Source organism: Cyprinodon tularosa, unplaced genomic scaffold (assembly GCF_016077235.1).
Source record: "Cyprinodon tularosa strain WSP-4 unplaced genomic scaffold, ASM1607723v1 ctg176, whole genome shotgun sequence".
NCBI classification, from domain to species: Eukaryota; Metazoa; Chordata; class Actinopteri; order Cyprinodontiformes; family Cyprinodontidae; genus Cyprinodon; species Cyprinodon tularosa.
In genome coordinates this window covers 95,409-112,207 of record NW_024038582.1, presented here as the reverse complement: position 1 = coordinate 112,207, position 16,799 = coordinate 95,409, and the positions used below count along the sequence as shown (strand labels likewise).

Sequence of the window (16,799 nt, the reverse complement as noted above, 5' to 3'; positions counted from 1 at the left end):
CAGGCCTGAGTGTACTCACCATCTGTAGCAGCCTTCAGTCGTCTCCAGTGTGAAGTTAATTCTTGTACTTCTCGCAAGTGGGAGCAACACTTTGGGAATATTTAGTTTTGACGAACCGTAGGCACAATGGAGAGACATAAAAAATAAAACTAACAATTTCGCCAGACTCCTTTTCGACTCTCGATATTTATAAAGAGCCATGACAAAGGTCGAATGAATGGGACACCTAGCTTATTTACTAGCTTAACTTCTTTTGTCTCATTAAGTTCACTGTTTTATACAGCAGGGCTGAAACCGGAGCAGTAAAACTGACGTTTCTGCAAGTTAGCATAGCCAGCAGTTAAGCTAATGCTCAAGTCAAACGCACGCCGTCTTCCTGCCTAGTTTCACTCTGACACATTCGTTAACACACTACCGCACGCGACATGATCATGATAAAGATACCAGTTTTTTTAGCTCTTCTGGAGCTGCAATTCGGCTCCTTCGTTGTCTTTAAACTCGAAAATAAATCAGAATTCAATCGAATATTGCTTGGAAATCACTCATGAACAATAACACAACTATATAACAAACAATAGCGTAAATTTCTATGTGTTTTGTACAATACCCGCCATTAATAATAATTGGACTACCAGTGAGCATGCCGCGAATGAGGAGACGTCACACATGAGGGCGGATACTACTTTTCTTAAAGGTACAGTAACACATACTAATCAGTTTTCTGTAGTGAAAAAAGAGCACTATTTTTATGATGCCAATGATACTTAAGCTTTTATTAATTTATTCGATTCAAAAACACCATATTAATCCAACATTTTTTTCGTTTTGTATACACTCTGTGTATATAAAATAGCAATAAAAGTTGTCTTAGTTTAAATCTAAAATGGATCAAATTAATTGAACTATTCATATATTAATGTATGTAGTTAAATTAATTATGTAGTTCCTGAAGAGTCAAAAATAAAATAAATTGATACTGAAATTTCTTTGTTTGCCATTTTCGAAATTAATAAATATCTGATGGTTTAATGTTGCGCAGTTCTTCAAGTTAAGAAGGTATATTTCTGCTGCATCCCTATGGATTCAGGGGATAAGGGCAGCATGACTTATTAATAAACAGTTATGTTAAAACTAAAAATGTAAATCCCTTTTATGTCAAACAAATGGTAAATTAACTCTCTGCATTTGACCCATCCCCTTAGGGAGCAGTGGGCTGACATTGTGTAGAGCCCGGGGGAGCAGTGTGGGGTTAAGGGTTTTGCTCAAGAACCCAGAGTGGAGGCTGTAGGGATCAAACCGGGTACTTGCAAACTTTTCAGAGCAGAAGCACACTGCTCTAACCACTAGGCCATCACTCCCCATATATCACGATGCAAGCAGCAGAGGTTATTAAAATGTTTTTAAATGGTGGGCCTCAGCAGTCACAACATTCCAAAAAAAATATCAGGCTATTTCTATCTAGCCATACAGTTGCATTTAAAATGTGCTCAATTCAGTTTATTCATATAACAACAATTCACAACACATATGTAGATTCTCAAGGTAAAGACAATTCAATGATATTACACAGACAGATTGGTTAAAAGGTTTCTACTTAATGAAACCCAGCTGATTGCATGGTCATTGACTTCTCAGGATCCATTCCCCCTGGATGAGCATGTATTGGCTTGCAGTCTTTGACTCTGTAATCCCTCACATCAGGCATGCAAGCAGCAGTTGTGTAGAGAAAACAGGAGGAAACCTCTGGCAGAACCAGGCTGAAACTGAACCCTGGAAGTTGGAAGTTGATGATTTCCCAACTATGTTATCCAGGCTTAATGATTAAGATGGAGGAGATGTTATGGAAACGTCAGCATGTGTAAATCCAATATGGATGCCATAGATGATGGCCTTTCTTGGGGCCTATTCTTCTAACAATTCCAAAAAATCATTGTCTTACGATACAGGGTTTCATGTGTTAAGATTCTGATACATATTTTACTGAAAGTTGTATCTCAGATTCAGATTTGAGCAGGTTAGATTTAGTTAAATGGGACTGAGTTCTAAAGTCTAAAGAAGTATCCTAAATAATCGTGGTGATGTTAAAAAAAAAAAAGTCTTATTACATGTTCTTCAGTTTAGCAATGTGTCGTCCTGCATTCAGCATAACAAATAGGATGAATGACAAAAGGGGTATTCTAAAATTTGATAATTTCTAAATGTACATCTCAACTTATTAATTAAATATGCAAAAACATTAATGATATTATGTTGAGGAAGTGGCATTTACTGAATTATTCTTCTTTATCTAAAGTAAAATAATATTATAATAATAGTGGAAGCAGCTGGAGTTGTACAAGTATTTGTAGTAGCAGTCTAGTTTTGAAAACAAATTGACAAACAAAATGCCTGCATATGTATTTTTCAATGGCTTTAAAAAATTGAATAAGAAGATTTATTTAAAAATACAATTTTATGCCACATTGAATTATTAAGTTTATCTTAAAAGAAAACATAAATATAAACACATTGAATCAACCATTCAATATAATGAATAAAAATAAATCATCTACAATTCCTCACCTTAAGCATCAGGTCCCACATAAGAAGTTTCATAAGAATGTATTATTTTTACCAAGTTATAACAACACATAATAGTTAAATTAATAACTATCAAAGCCAATCTGGCAGCTCTTTGTGACTCTGAATCTTTGCAAAACAAGGACAGTTTTCATCTGCACTAGAAGAATAAAAGCATGTACTTTTTAGTACAACTTGAAAGCAATGGCAATATAATTTGTAGATTTTAAATACTCTATCAATCCATCAATTTTCGGCATCTAATTAATCCTGTTTAGGGTGACCTCTTAGCAGCCAACCTATGCGAGGAGGACACACCATGGACAGTTTTCCAGTCCATTACATGGCCAGCAAAGAATAAATGTGGCTTGAAATTGAGCAAGATAGACGGCAAGACCTTGGGTGCCACTTATTCCTGCATTTATCTTTTTGATTTTCTCTTAGCTGACAGTTCTGTTCTCTAGGCATAAGTGAAACATATATAACGCACAGCTTTTGACCTATAGGTGTCAGTATCAGCCACCTATCATATAAAACTAGCAGCAGCAGGAGGATGGTCACTTTAATGGCACTCATTCCATTCAGATAAAGTAGGACTTAAGAAAAAGCATTGGTTCACACGAAAGATAGAATGAAATAAGTTTAATGTTGATCAGAATGAAGAAAAAATATGACAATCAAAAATCTTACTTCCCTCTGCTTTGGTTCTAGCAAAAAACAGGATTTCTGACACAGCTGTAATTCAGTTGCAGGGTTATCACTACCCATCTATTCATCTCCTTTGAGGTTTCTGATCAGTGCACCTCCTGGATTTAACATCCTTAAAACACAAAGAAATGCACAATATTATTGGCCACATTGTTCTTGTAAGTGCTGTTGAATTCTTGTTAAAATTAATCATTCATAATTTATGTTGTTGTTTAGGTTAAAACTTTAAATGAGTAAATTTATGGACGTGTTATAAGATAAAATACGGGTTAATTTTATAATTTATTTTATAAGTTTGCTCTTTTCTGTTTAGCCAGGAACCAATGTTCATACTTGTGTACTACTACGTTAAAATTAATAGATGCTACACTATGAAGCTAGATTGCAAAGCTGATGCAAGCATGTAAAGAACCTCTCTTCATGAACGTCACAAAGAATGTAAATGAGAGAACAGATGAAATAAATGCCAGTTAAAGAGAAATCAATCTGTGTCTGTCGTGACGAGAGTTACAGTTCTGAAGTTTTTTAACATTTTTTTTGGTTGTTGTCAAAGTTAGGGTGTTGCTTATATGGTATTAAAGCATGTTAGCAATAAAAGCCTGTTCCAGCAGTTGTGCATATGCAGCTCCAACAATCTTTGCTGCTGCATTGCAGACTCTATATCTGATATTAGCATATCAGGAGTTTTGGAATTTTGGATCTGTCTGGACAATGATTCTAAAGTGGACTGAAACCAGAGGAGAAAGTGCTGTTTTCATTTATTTTTCACCATCCTGTGCTGTTCAAGCTTCAACCCTGCATTAATTTTCACCTTTGTACCCTTTCCTCAAGCAGCTAATGTGTAATTGAAGCAAGAAGTGGGTGATGTAATGTCTGTTAACGTGAAAAAAACAATGCCTGAGAGTCACGCTCTTGGACTCTAAAGCTGCAACATCAAGATTATTTTCTGAAAAAGTGCAAGACTGAACATGTTTCCAAGCAAAATGGGTCTATGGTGAATTTGATGAGCTGAGACCTTGAAAAGCTTTCTATGGGATTGCTGCCAGCAGAAGCCAATTCAAAAGAGGAACTTCTTAAAGGATTTGGTAATACTTTCTTAGAATTATCAGCTTTTTCACATTTGGGGGGGATGAAAAGGATTCCTATAATTTCTAAGTATAATTGCTCAATGTCTAATATTTTAGATCCATTTTATTCTTTATTCTAAAAGTCTTTAAACAATCGGAAATCTTTCTTGAGCACTTTTTAATGCTCCAGGCCATATGTGACCAAAATACTTCCCCATACAGAGTCCCTACATCTGCCTTGGTATCCTGTCTTATATCTCCTCATCTGGCATGCATCACTCACATTCCTCCTTCAGGACCGTTTTCTCTGGCCACCATACTCTGCTAATTTGAGACAAGTGCAGCAGGCCATTGCACTTGTTTACTTCACCATCTACACAATGGCAAAGTGCTCAATCACAGCTCTGCTTTCGGCAGTAATGTAATAAACTTGAGAAGGGTCACTATTTCAAATAGTCTGGAAAGTACCCAGCTTAAACGTTCTCTGGGTGTGAGCCACAGGAGAGAATTGCTATAAGTAGGTATAATAAGAGGTGCTACTATCCTGTGAAATCAGCATTTGCCTGTGGGAACTATTATGAGTGTTCCATGAAATATGAAAGAAGGCACGAAGGAGGGACTGGCTCAAATTATTACCCTTGTGCAACTCCTTGATAAGATATCCATAGGGCCCCAACCTCTCCATTTTCTCTGCTGGGTGTTTTAATGAAAAAAGTACTAAAAAGAGAAAAACTGTCTTATAAAAGTTTCCTTCAAAAAGTTAAAATCTTTTTCCTTTCTTTTGAAAATTGCGCACATAAATCTGAGAAACAGAGCTCAAGTCATGCAAGGCTTGAGTATCATGGGGCTTACAGATATGTTTGATTTTCACATTTTGCAATGCAATGTCTAAGACTCTCTACCACCCCAACTTCGAAATACGGACTCAATTCTCCATTTTATAATGCAACTCAAAACCCATCTGTTCAAGATTGCTTATTCTCTTTAAAAATATCAATTTCACTGTCACAGCCTCTGTATTTTTTAAATGTTTTTAAATGTCTTTATAATTATTATTTTTATTTTTTCTGACACTTTTTATGCTTTTGTACGGTGACCTTGAGTGTCCAGAAAGGCGCCATTTTAAATAAAATGTATTATTATTATTATTATTATTATTATTAAGACTACCAAACTAATTTTAATGTTAGACAAATTTAACCTAAGAGCAATTAACATGCTGTTTTTTTTCCTCTTAGTTTCCTCTTAAATCTCTTACCTGTCCGGCATAAACTAGGTTAAGATAGGTGAAAATCAAAATGTTATCATATCATAAATAGAATTCGAGATCAGATGAAAAACAGAGACCTTCACATTTGTTTTGCAACATTTCTAACTCTTTGAGATTGCAGCAAACATTCAGAGCCATTCTCCAAACTTACCTCAGTTATGGTCAGAAATCATGATTTAATCATAAGAAAATTATGGCAAGAATCATCCATTTGTGAATTCCATCATGAAAATCATCTCTTGCCAAAAACACAGAGGGCTGTTTAAAATTATTCCCCAGGAAAAACATCCTGTTGGTCTCAAACATTTTTTGTTAAAATATTCTTTGGACCGGTGTGAAAAACATAAAAAACATGGTGTTGACTGTGTGGTTGCCAGGTGTTACTTCAGGATGTGGGGAAATTGTAGCAACTGATAGAACAAAGAAACCAGATCTCCTTTAAAATCTTGAAATAGAACTTTCAGCAGTACTAAGCTTAAGAATGTATGTTGGAAGCAAATTATTGGAAGGACATGGCCAAGTCAATCTGAAAAAAATGAAGTGTGTTGCTTAGTCCAAGTCGAGACTTAAGTTTAATTGAGATTTTTTAGCATTACCCGTATTTTCACGACCATAAGGCGCACCGGACTAAAAGGCGCACTCTCAGTTATGTGTCCCATTTCTGTATTTAACACACACATAAGGCGCACCGGACTATAGGGCGCGTTTTTTATATACAGGTACATGTCCTCTCAGGTGGATTTTCCCACTTAAAAACATATTAAAACTACTTTATTCCCACTGATCACAGCAAATAAAGCTGCAAGGTGTATTTATTACAAAGTATTATTCAAACCTGGGAGCTGGCCATGAGAGACACATCGCTGATGACACAGGGCTGTGATTACTCCTCTGATACAATTTATTGACGCATAAATTAACTTAAAACATAGGCAGGATAATAATCTGGATGAGCTGACTGCAATGATTAAATTTTCAGGTGGACTTTCTCACTTAAAAAGATTTAGATTATTTAGATGAAAAAACACCTGCCGAGGTGAGTCCGGATGCGCGGCCCAGAGCCTGCTGTTGAATTAAGTTTTCAGGTAGAAAAATAGAGCGGGAGCAAAACTGAGTATGATTGTGCTTTATTCAAGTATTTATTACAAAGTATTAATCAAACCCCTCAAAGTCCTCATCCTCTGTTTCTGAATTAAACAGCTGCGCTAAATCCGACATGCCAGTTTCCCCTTCTTCTTCGTTTATTCACGCATACATTAACTTAAAACATAGGATAATAATCTGGATGAACTGACTGCAATGATTAAATTTTCAAGTGGACTTTCTCACTTAAAAAGATTTAGATTATTTAGATGAAAAAACACCTGCTGAGGTGAGTCCGGATGCGCCGCGGACCAGAGCCTGCTGTTGAATTAAGTTTTCAGGTAGAAAAATAGAGCGGGAGCAAAACTGAGTATGATTGTGCTTTATTCATGTATTTTTTACAAAGTATTAATCAAACCCCTCAAAGTCCTCATCCTCTGTTTCTGAATTAAACAGCTGCGCTAAATCCGACATGCCAGTTTCCCCTTCTTCTTCGTTTATTGACGCATAAATTAACTTAAAACATAGGCAGGATAATAATCTGGATGAGCTGACTGCAATGATTAAATTTTCAGGTGGACTTTCTCACTTAAAAAGATTTAGATTATTTAGATGAAAAAACACCTGCGGAGGTGAGTCCGGATGCGCCGCGGCCCAGAGGCTGCTGTTGAATTAAGTTTTCAGGTAGAAAAATAGAGCGGGAGCAAAACTGAGTATGATTGTGCTTTATTCATGTATTTATTACAAAGTATTAATCAAACCCCTCAAAGTCCTCATCCTCTGTTTCTGAATTAAACAGCTGCGCTAAATCAGACATGCCAGTTTCCCCTTCTTCTTCGTTTATTGACGCATAAATTAACTTAAAACATAGGCAGGATAATAATCTGGATGAACTGACTGCAATGATTAAATTTTCAGGTGGACTTTCTCACTTAAAAAGATTTAGATTATTTAGATGAAAAAACACCTGCGGAGGTGAGTCCGGATGCGCCGCGGACCAGAGCCTGCTGTTGAATTAAGTTTTCAGGTAGAAAAATAGAGCGGGAGCAAAACTGAGTATGATTGTGCTTTATTCATGTATTTATTACAAAGTATTAATCAAACCCCTCAAAGTCCTCATCCTCTGTTTCTGAATTAAACAGCTGCGCTAAATCAGACATGCCAGTTTCCCCTTCTTCTTCGTTTATTGACGCATAAATTAACTTAAAACATAGGCAGGATAATAATCTGGATGAACTGACTGCAATGATTAAATTTTCAGGTGGACTTTCTCACTTAAAAAGATTTAGATTATTTAGATGAAAAAACACCTGCGGAGGTGAGTCCGGATGCGCCGCGGACCAGAGCCTGCTGTTGAATTAAGTTTTCAGGTAGAAAAATAGAGCGGGAGCAAAACTGAGTATGATTGTGCTTTATTCATGTATTTATTACAAAGTATTAATCAAACCCCTCAAAGTCCTCATCCTCTGTTTCTGAATTAAACAGCTGCGCTAAATCAGACATGCCAGTTTCCCCTTCTGCGCTGTCAGAGTCACTTTCCGTGCAGCGCGGCTCCTCAGAAATAATGCCTGCTTTTGCAAAAGCTTGAAGAACAGAGCCAGCAGACACGTTATTCCTCGCTGCTTCTGCTGCACCTGCTGGGTCCGGTTCACACCGATGTCGAGCGGTTGAACAGCGAGCACAGGGTTAATTTGTTTCCCCATGTTTTTCACATCAGCTGTGAGATGGGCACGCATGGAGTTACAGATTAATGGTGATGAGTGGAAAAAAAACAGCTGGTCTCCTTACATTCAGCCACTCTTTCATCATCTCCTCAATGAGGTGGTCTCAAAAGTCGCAGTTACAACACACAGAGGGCGCACCGCACCATAGGGCGCACCGCACATTTTGAGGGGGAAAAAAGACGTTTAAGCGCGCCTTATAGTCGTGAAAATACGGTATTTTAAAAAGGCTGTCAGTGCCCAAAACCCATTTTTTGTGGCTGAAATAAAACAACTCAGCAAAAAGTAGGTCGTCTTCCCCTACAGTGATGCAAACGAAAGAAATACTATTTATTTTACAAACACCTGATGCCAGTTCTTATCTCAAATGGTGACACAACCATGATTAAGATTTTAGGGGAGGATTACTTTCTTTTCATTGATAACTAATGTGCAATCGCCATTTAATACCCTGTACAATAACCTGTTTATATCTAATGCAATGTGCAATAACTAATACAACTAATACATAAATAAGAGACTTCAGCTGTTTTATATATGTATATATATATATGTATATATATATTGTATATTTCCCATGCACTTTTGCTCCTTTGACTATTGAGCCGATGTGACAAGTTAATTTCTCCACTGTGAGAAACAGTAAAGTCTATCTTAATCTTATTTTATCTGTTGGTATTGAGAGCCTCTTTCATTTAATGAACAAAATCTTTATTTGAAAATGTTTGTATTAATTATCAAAATTAGGTTGACAAGTTGAAGTTTTTCCATCCATCCATCCATCCATCCATCCATCCATCCATTTTCTGACACGCTTTATCCCAACTTGGGTCGCGAGGGGTGCTGGTGCCTATCTCTAGCTGTCTACAGGTGAGAGGCAGGGTAAACCCTGGACAGGTTGCCAGCCCATCACAGGGCAACACAGAGACAAACAACCATTCGCACACACACTCACACCTAAGGAGAATTTAGAGAGGTCAATTAACAGTCATGTTTTTGGACTATGGGAGGAGTACCCGGAGAGAACTCACACATGCTCAAGGAGAACATACAAACTCCATGCAGAAAGACCCCGGGCCGGGAATTGAACCCACAATGAGCAGACCCACTACCCACTGCCCCACTGATCAGCCCAAGTTGAAGAGTTCAGTGGGTTAGCCCTTACTGGCCAAAAATTTCTCATGATGCACATCTTAAAATTTTCCCCAAACCTACAGCCAGAGCAAAAGGAATGATTTCAGAAATTCAGCGCTTGTTTGCTCAACTTTTTTTTTTCCTAAACAGAGCCATCTATGTAGCTAGTTTACTGATATTTTTTTTTTAACCAATCATAGAAAGCATTTACAGATCAGTGCTTCCATATTCCTCTTGTGTGTCTGCTTCTGTCTCCTGGAACCCCAGTCAGCCTCGGCAGATGGCCGCTCACACTGAGCCTGGTTCTGCTGGAGGCTCGTTCCTGTTAAAGAGAGTTTTTTCCTTCCCACTGTTATGGCATGCATGCCGGTGTGAGGGATTGCTGAAGAGTCAAGGACACAATGCAAGTCAATTTCTATCATCCCCAAAGGCTTATCCAGGGGGAACGAATCCCACAATCAATGGCTCAATGCAATCAGCAGGGTTTCCTTAGATATAAACTTTTTACCAATCTGACTGTATGATTTGATTGAACTGTTTCTGTAAACTGCTGTAAATTGACATTTTTATTTATTTATTTCAAGCTATATAAATAAACTGAATTGAACTGAAAACAGAATTTTAGTTAGAGCATGTTACTGTGTTAGAAAGGCCTGGCCAATGTCCTGACATAAATATACTTAAAAAATTCTTTGAAAGGTTTGAAAATTAGCAGTCAGCCATTTTGAATAAGCTTAAGCTAATATGAAAAGAAAAATCTCCAATGATATCAGACTATTATGTGCAAAGCTGGTTTGGAATTACCATCAAAAGACTCACAGTTACAATTCCAGCAAATGGTGCAGCATGACTCAAAGGAGAGATGTTACAAAAACACAGTAAAGGCATTTATCATATTTACTGTAACACACTGCTTTGTGTTGGTCTATTCCATGAAACCCAGATGAATAAAGTACAGTTTGTGGTTGTGTTGTGTTTCACTCACTTAAAACCTTGATCTCACACATCTTCCATTTCTTTGTTGAATATTAATCTTAATAATGGAGCTGATTTCTGTACATTTTAGTCCTGCAAAAAGCTGCTGTGTACAGGTGGAAAATAGCAAACTATAACATTCACCAAACCCCTAAAAAGCTTTTTACAAGATGCAGGTCGTGAGTCGCTTTCACAGCTTTACATTTGGTTCTTAATTTAACTTAGTGCAGCCTCCTGTGGTGCCTCAGGATTCTGCCCTGGTTGGTTTATGTTGAAGACTTCATCCCTCTTTTCACCTCATATTATAAGGACACACAGCAATGTGATAAATGGAAAAAAAATAATTTAGAAGGTTAACATTACTGACACCAGTCACATGTGAGGTTTGTTCCTTTAGATGGCTGATTAAAAAAAAAAAAAGGTTTTCTGGCTCATTGTGCTTGTAAGTGCTTGTTGCAGAAATTCTGTTACAAATCTTGTTTTTATGATGAGATTAAGAATTAGTCTTGGCATTGTGCAGCCCTCGCTGATTAAGAAAACCACATCACACTCCAACTCGGTGGAAAACATTTTAATGAAAACCTCCAACAGAACATTAGGATATAACATCGTCTGAGAAGCTAAGACAGATAGGCTTCACTCTGCTGCAGCAAAAAGTAATAAATGCCATGTATTACGTTTTTTAATTCACGGAAAACACAAATTAAGTGTAATTAGAAGATAGAGGAGAAAGTCAGTGGGCTTAAGCCATTATAATTGGTACAAAGCACTATTCAAACGTGCATGAATGAGAAATTACAACAGTGTGAGGTGCAATTAGCTCTGCCACATCACTGTGTGTCAGATGATATTATCTCACACACTGAGAGCCCTTACAGCGCTGTGCTTTTTTTAGTCCCAGAGGAGTCATAAGGGTCAGTTGTTGTGTGTGGGGGGAGCGACACACCATTCAGTCCCTGGCTGCAACCACGTAGACGACCTCACATGTTCTGGGTCCTGATTTATTATTTTAATGTACTTACTGATGACAGAGTGGAATTTAGATTAGAAGCAGGCTGTTGTTGAAATGGCACATGGCAATTAATTTCTGAGGAGATCATTGCCAGAACATTCCAGGGTATTTCAATTGACTAATAATGGCAGGTGATCCTGTAAAATGTGTTACATAATCAATGTTCTCAACACAGTCTGAACACTTTTAAATTTTACCCCAGGAAGATAAATAACCCAAGAAATTTTCTATGTATGAATGAATAACATAAAGTTAATTAATCTTTCTTACATTTTGCTGTATCACAAAGATTTTCAATCTATCTCTAGTATATTTTTAACAGTTTTAATTTGATAGACCAGTACAAATAGTAGCTCAGAGTTACGAATTGGACATAAAATTATAATAATTTTTTTTGTCATAAATTTTTAACATATGTGGCACATCTGCCCTAAACTCTTTTAGTCTAATATTGTCAAATAAATTTTGCTTAAGAAAGTCAATTATTACTTAATAGATTCCACCAGAGTGTAATTTAATTCAGCTGTTCTGTAAATGTTAGAGAACATCATTGGACAAACTGCAGCATAAAGCCAAAGGAAAACTCCACTGAATAAGGGATAAACTCCTTGAGCTGCTGTGCTGACATTTCTGTTAAACAAATGAAGCGAGCCACTAAAGGGGGCAATGACTCAGCTCCATCATTGATCATCCAATGGAAAACCCTGAGACAAAGAGGTCGCTGGCCCCAAATGTTGCCCTTTGAGCCTCTCTTCTCTGATCATTCTATTCATCCAGGGAAGCCTTTGTCATTACATATTCTCAAAAGTGGCTCAATGACCCTTAAGATCAAGTTGGATGTAAACCCCATCAGTACTAACAAGACTCAGTTTATTAGTATGTTTAGGAAAGCTCTTGTTGCCATTTCTGAGTGAATCTAACTTAATTTACTGCTTCAAAGATCACAGACAACAGGCTTCCTTCATCAATAAGGCTTTATTGCATAAAAATGGGATTCTAAACTGAACTAGCAGCTTTTATAGGAAATGAACACCTGCTCTGAAAACATTTTATCATTGCAATTTTTTGTAAATTATTATACCATGGTAATTATCATAAAAAAAACTTGTGCTAGTGGCGTTTTTCACAAGGATTATTGCCACCTCTCTGGATTCTGAGCAGATTGTAGTCTCACAGTCAGTCTGCCTCTCTAGCTCTCATCTAGCTGAGTGATGGGTTCCCTTAAGGTTCTTGGCTCCCTCTTTGCTATTCATACTGTTATCATAATTAGCCAGTGTTGGAAACAAACAGAAAAACATCATTCGGCTCCATAAGGCTGGGCATGAGGATCCCTCAAGGTTGTATACAGTACTTTCTCATTTATGCTAATAACACACAACTGTGTATTTACATCTGGGAAAAACGAAATAAAAAAAGCTAGTTGAATTTGTGAAGGTATGTATATATGCACTGTTTAAAACAATAAATAAAAATAAACACTCAAATACCACATCCTAAATTTGAATGAATTAAATATCCTCATTCCTCCCTACAACGCCCGGGCGTGCTCCTGAAGAAGTGGTCGAAGGTCTCCCGACCTGAACTAAAGCATCCACTAACTCCTGGACAGTCGATGTTGCAAAGTGACAATGGTGAATGGATCGAGCTCTCCCAGATGTGCTAAATCGGATTGAGGTCTGAGGAATGGGCGGGCCAGTCCATAGCTTCAACACCTTCATTTTGCAGGAACTGCTGAAACACTCCAGCCACATGAGGTCTAGCATTGTCCAGCATTAGCAGGAACCCAGGGCAAACCACAACAGCATATGGTCTCACAAAGGGTCTAAGGATCTCATGTCTCGGTCCCTAATGGCATTCATGCTACTTCTGTCGAGCACATAGAGGGCTGTGCATCCCTATGCCAGCCCACATCATTACTGACCCACTGCCAAACTACGGGGAAAGACAGCAAACTTTCTTGCCACAGCCCCCATCGATGTGTCGTCTTGGATCAGCTGCACTAAATGAACCACGTGTGTGTGTTGTAGAGTCCCTTTCATGCTACAATGAGTGTCACAGCACCACCAACACTCAAAATCGACCAAAACATCAGCCAGAAAGCATTGGTAAATCTCTATAAATGCTTAAATGCTCTATATGATCTATATGATTTACATGGTGAAATGCTCTATAAGTGATGAAAAAAGAAGAGTAACACAATAAAATAAAGTTTTAAAATCAGCCCACTGGTCAGTTGATATATTTTTAGAAGATGCTGAGGGCACCCCATGTGGTACTTGAGGACCACTTGTTGGTGACCCCTGCTATATAGGCTATATATATATATATATATATATATATATATATATATATATATATATATATATATACACTATATTGCCAAAAGTATTTGCTCACCCATCCAAATTATTGGAATCAGGTGTTCCAATCACTTCCATGGCCACAGGTGTATAAATTCAAGCACCTAGGCATGCAGACTGTTTTTACAAACATTTGTGAAAGAATGGGTCGCTCTCAGGAGCTCAGTGAATTCCAGCGTGGAACTGTGATAGGATGCCACCTGTGCAACAAATCCAGTCGTGAAATTTCCTCGCTCCTAAATATTCCACAGTCAACTGTCAGCTGTATTATAAGAAAATGGAAGTGTTTGGGAACGACAGCAACTCAGCCACGAAGTGGTAGGCCACGTAAACTGACGGAGCGGGGTCAGCGGATGCTGACGCGCATAGTGCGAAGAGGTCGCCAACTTTCTGCAGAGTCAATCACTACAGACCTCCAAACTTCATGTGGCCTTCAGATTAGCTCAAGAACAGTGCGCAGAGAGCTTCATGGAATGGGTTTCCATGGTCGAGCAGCTGCATCCAAGCCATACATCACCAAGTGCAATGCAAAGCGTCGGATGCGGTGGTGTAAAGCACGCCGCCACTGGACTCTAGAGCAGTGGAGACGCGTTCTCTGGAGTGACGAATCGCGCTTCTCCATCTGGCAATCTGATGGACGGGTCTGGGTTTGGCGGTTGCCAGGAGAACGGTACTTGTCTGACTGCATTGTGCCAAGTGTAAAGTTTGGTGGAGGGGGGATTATGGTGTGGGGTTGTTTTTCAGGAGCTGGGCTTGGCCCCTTAGTTCCAGTGAAACGAACTCTGAATGCTTCAGCATACCAAGACATTTTGGACAATTCCATGCTCCCAACTTTGTGGGAACAGTTTGGAGCTGGCCCCTTCCTCTTCCAACATGACTGTGCACCAGTGCACAAAGCAAGGTCCATAAAGACATGGATGACAGAGTCTGGTGTGGATGAACTTGACTGGCCTGCACAGAGTCCTGACCTCAACCCGATAGAACACCTTTGGGATGAATTAGAGCGGAGACTGAGAGCCAGGCCTTCTCGTCCAACATCAGTGTGCAACCTCACAAATGCGCTTCTGGAAGAATGGTCAAAAATTCCCATAAACACACTCCTAAACCTTGTGGACAGCCTTCCCAGAAGAGTTGAAGCTGTTCTAGCTGCAAAGGGTGGACCGACGTCATATTGAACCCTATGGATTAGGAACGGGATGTCACTTAAGCTCATATGTGAGTCAAGGCAGGTGAGCAAATACTTTTGGCAATATAGTGTATATATATATATATATATATATATATATATATATTTTTTTTTTTTTTTTTTTTTTTTTTTTTTTAAGGTAATCTCTGCTGGCTGTACAGAAAAATTATATAGTTTATAGTTTACTAGACGATCTAACCATTTTCTCTAAAGAACGACACAGATATTTATCATTGGCTATTTATGGAACATATTTTTACATTAGACCCCAGATAAATAATGCTCATTTTTCTTGTAGGCTATTCTACAGAAGAGGATTAGGGCGACTGAAAAAAATTTACTGATTTTTACATTTTCCATGTAGTCTTCTGTCATCTTGGATAAATGACTGAAAAAAAAGACAGAAAGAAAGACGTGAAAAAGTTAGAACTGTTTCTCTTAGCCCCGCCCCCCGGAGGAGAGGCGCTCCCAGCCTCCGGAGTCAGATTCGAGTCATAAACTTTACGCACAGGTTCCCTTTAGAGACACAGCAGCCCAGAAGGACCAGAAAGGCAAGGTAAGCAGCGCATATAATAACTCTGATCATCATACCATTTGATTTCCACATAACAATGTGGGTAGACTTGCTTACTTCTTACGGTGCGTTCTGTTCATTCTTGGATTAAAGGACTGCAGCCTGGGGTTGAAATCTGTACTAGATGTAATCTGGCTTTCAGACATTAATACCACCTCCTAAGTTTGGATACTAAAATTATTTGGCGTGTTTTATAAAAGCTAAAGGAGAGAAAAAGATAGTCTTTTCGCAAGATATCACATATTTGAGAATTTATCTTATGGATTGAGTTTAAGCAGTTTTAGCGCTTATTTATGGGCGTGCATGTCACAGGATAAAGGTCATATAATGTTAAAGTTGTTGTGAATCAATGACTCAAACATATATTTGGGGATTTTTAGCACCTTTATTCGAGTTGAACACAGAAATATAATTTTTTTCCCCTTTTGCGTTGGCATGTTCTCTGTCAGTCAGAATATTGCAGGTACAGTGGCTGTGCTTGGACTTTGTTTTTAAAGCTGAGGTCATTCCTGCTAAGAGGATCTGGTGAAATTATTTTTTACCCTCTGCACAAAGGCATCATTGATTCCTTAACCGAATGCTGCAGTCCATTTTAAGATGATATAAGAACTGCACAGTTTCTAAGAACAGAGTAACATAATTGATGACTTGCAGACAACAGGCACATATCGACCTTCTAGCAAGTTACGTTTAAAATTAATTTATTGCATGTTCATTGGGTTTAACAAAGTACTTGAAATTCAGTTTTATTTGCATTGGCTGTATTTCTCATGGCACTGCAAATTAACAGAACAACAGTCTTTAAGGTCTTTCTTTAATGATGGTATATCTAACAAACAGGATGAAGTCTAAGGCTCTCAACAGATCAGGTTGTCTCTCTTGTGTTCTTCTTGTGCGAAAAGCTGATCCACTGCATGTATAGCTTTTGTAGCTACTGAAATATTAGAACTGTTACAAGGTTTTATTTATTGGTGCACCTGATGAAGCGTTAGAAACTCAAACAAACTATTTTTTTTATAGTGCAGTAACATCAACTGACATTGAGAAAAAAATGTAAAAAGGCATTATGGAGTTTCTAATGATACTGCCAGTTATGCCAAAACACAGAACTGCAGCTCTCTTCTGCTCATTCTCGTAGCTCGCGCTTGTG

General features: G+C 38.0%; 2 protein-coding genes across 3 annotated transcripts in view; one reads left to right on the top strand and one right to left on the bottom strand.

Annotated features, from left to right (window-relative positions):
* Window positions 1–644, bottom strand: part of nup210 (nucleoporin 210) — a 43,934-nt gene extending 43,290 nt beyond the window's left edge. The window contains exon 1 of the mRNA XM_038281817.1: window positions 20–644. Coding sequence (XP_038137745.1) covers window positions 20–201 — 182 coding nt within the window. The 5' untranslated portion in view covers window positions 202–644. The remainder of the gene's footprint in view (window positions 1–19) is intronic.
* Window positions 645–15,544: 14,900 nt separating this feature from the next.
* Window positions 15,545–16,799, top strand: part of fbln2 (fibulin 2) — a 41,356-nt gene continuing 40,101 nt past the window's right edge. For both annotated transcript variants that reach the window (XM_038281833.1, XM_038281834.1), the window contains exon 1: window positions 15,545–15,631. The gene's annotated coding sequence lies outside the window, so the exon portion shown is untranslated. The remainder of the gene's footprint in view (window positions 15,632–16,799) is intronic.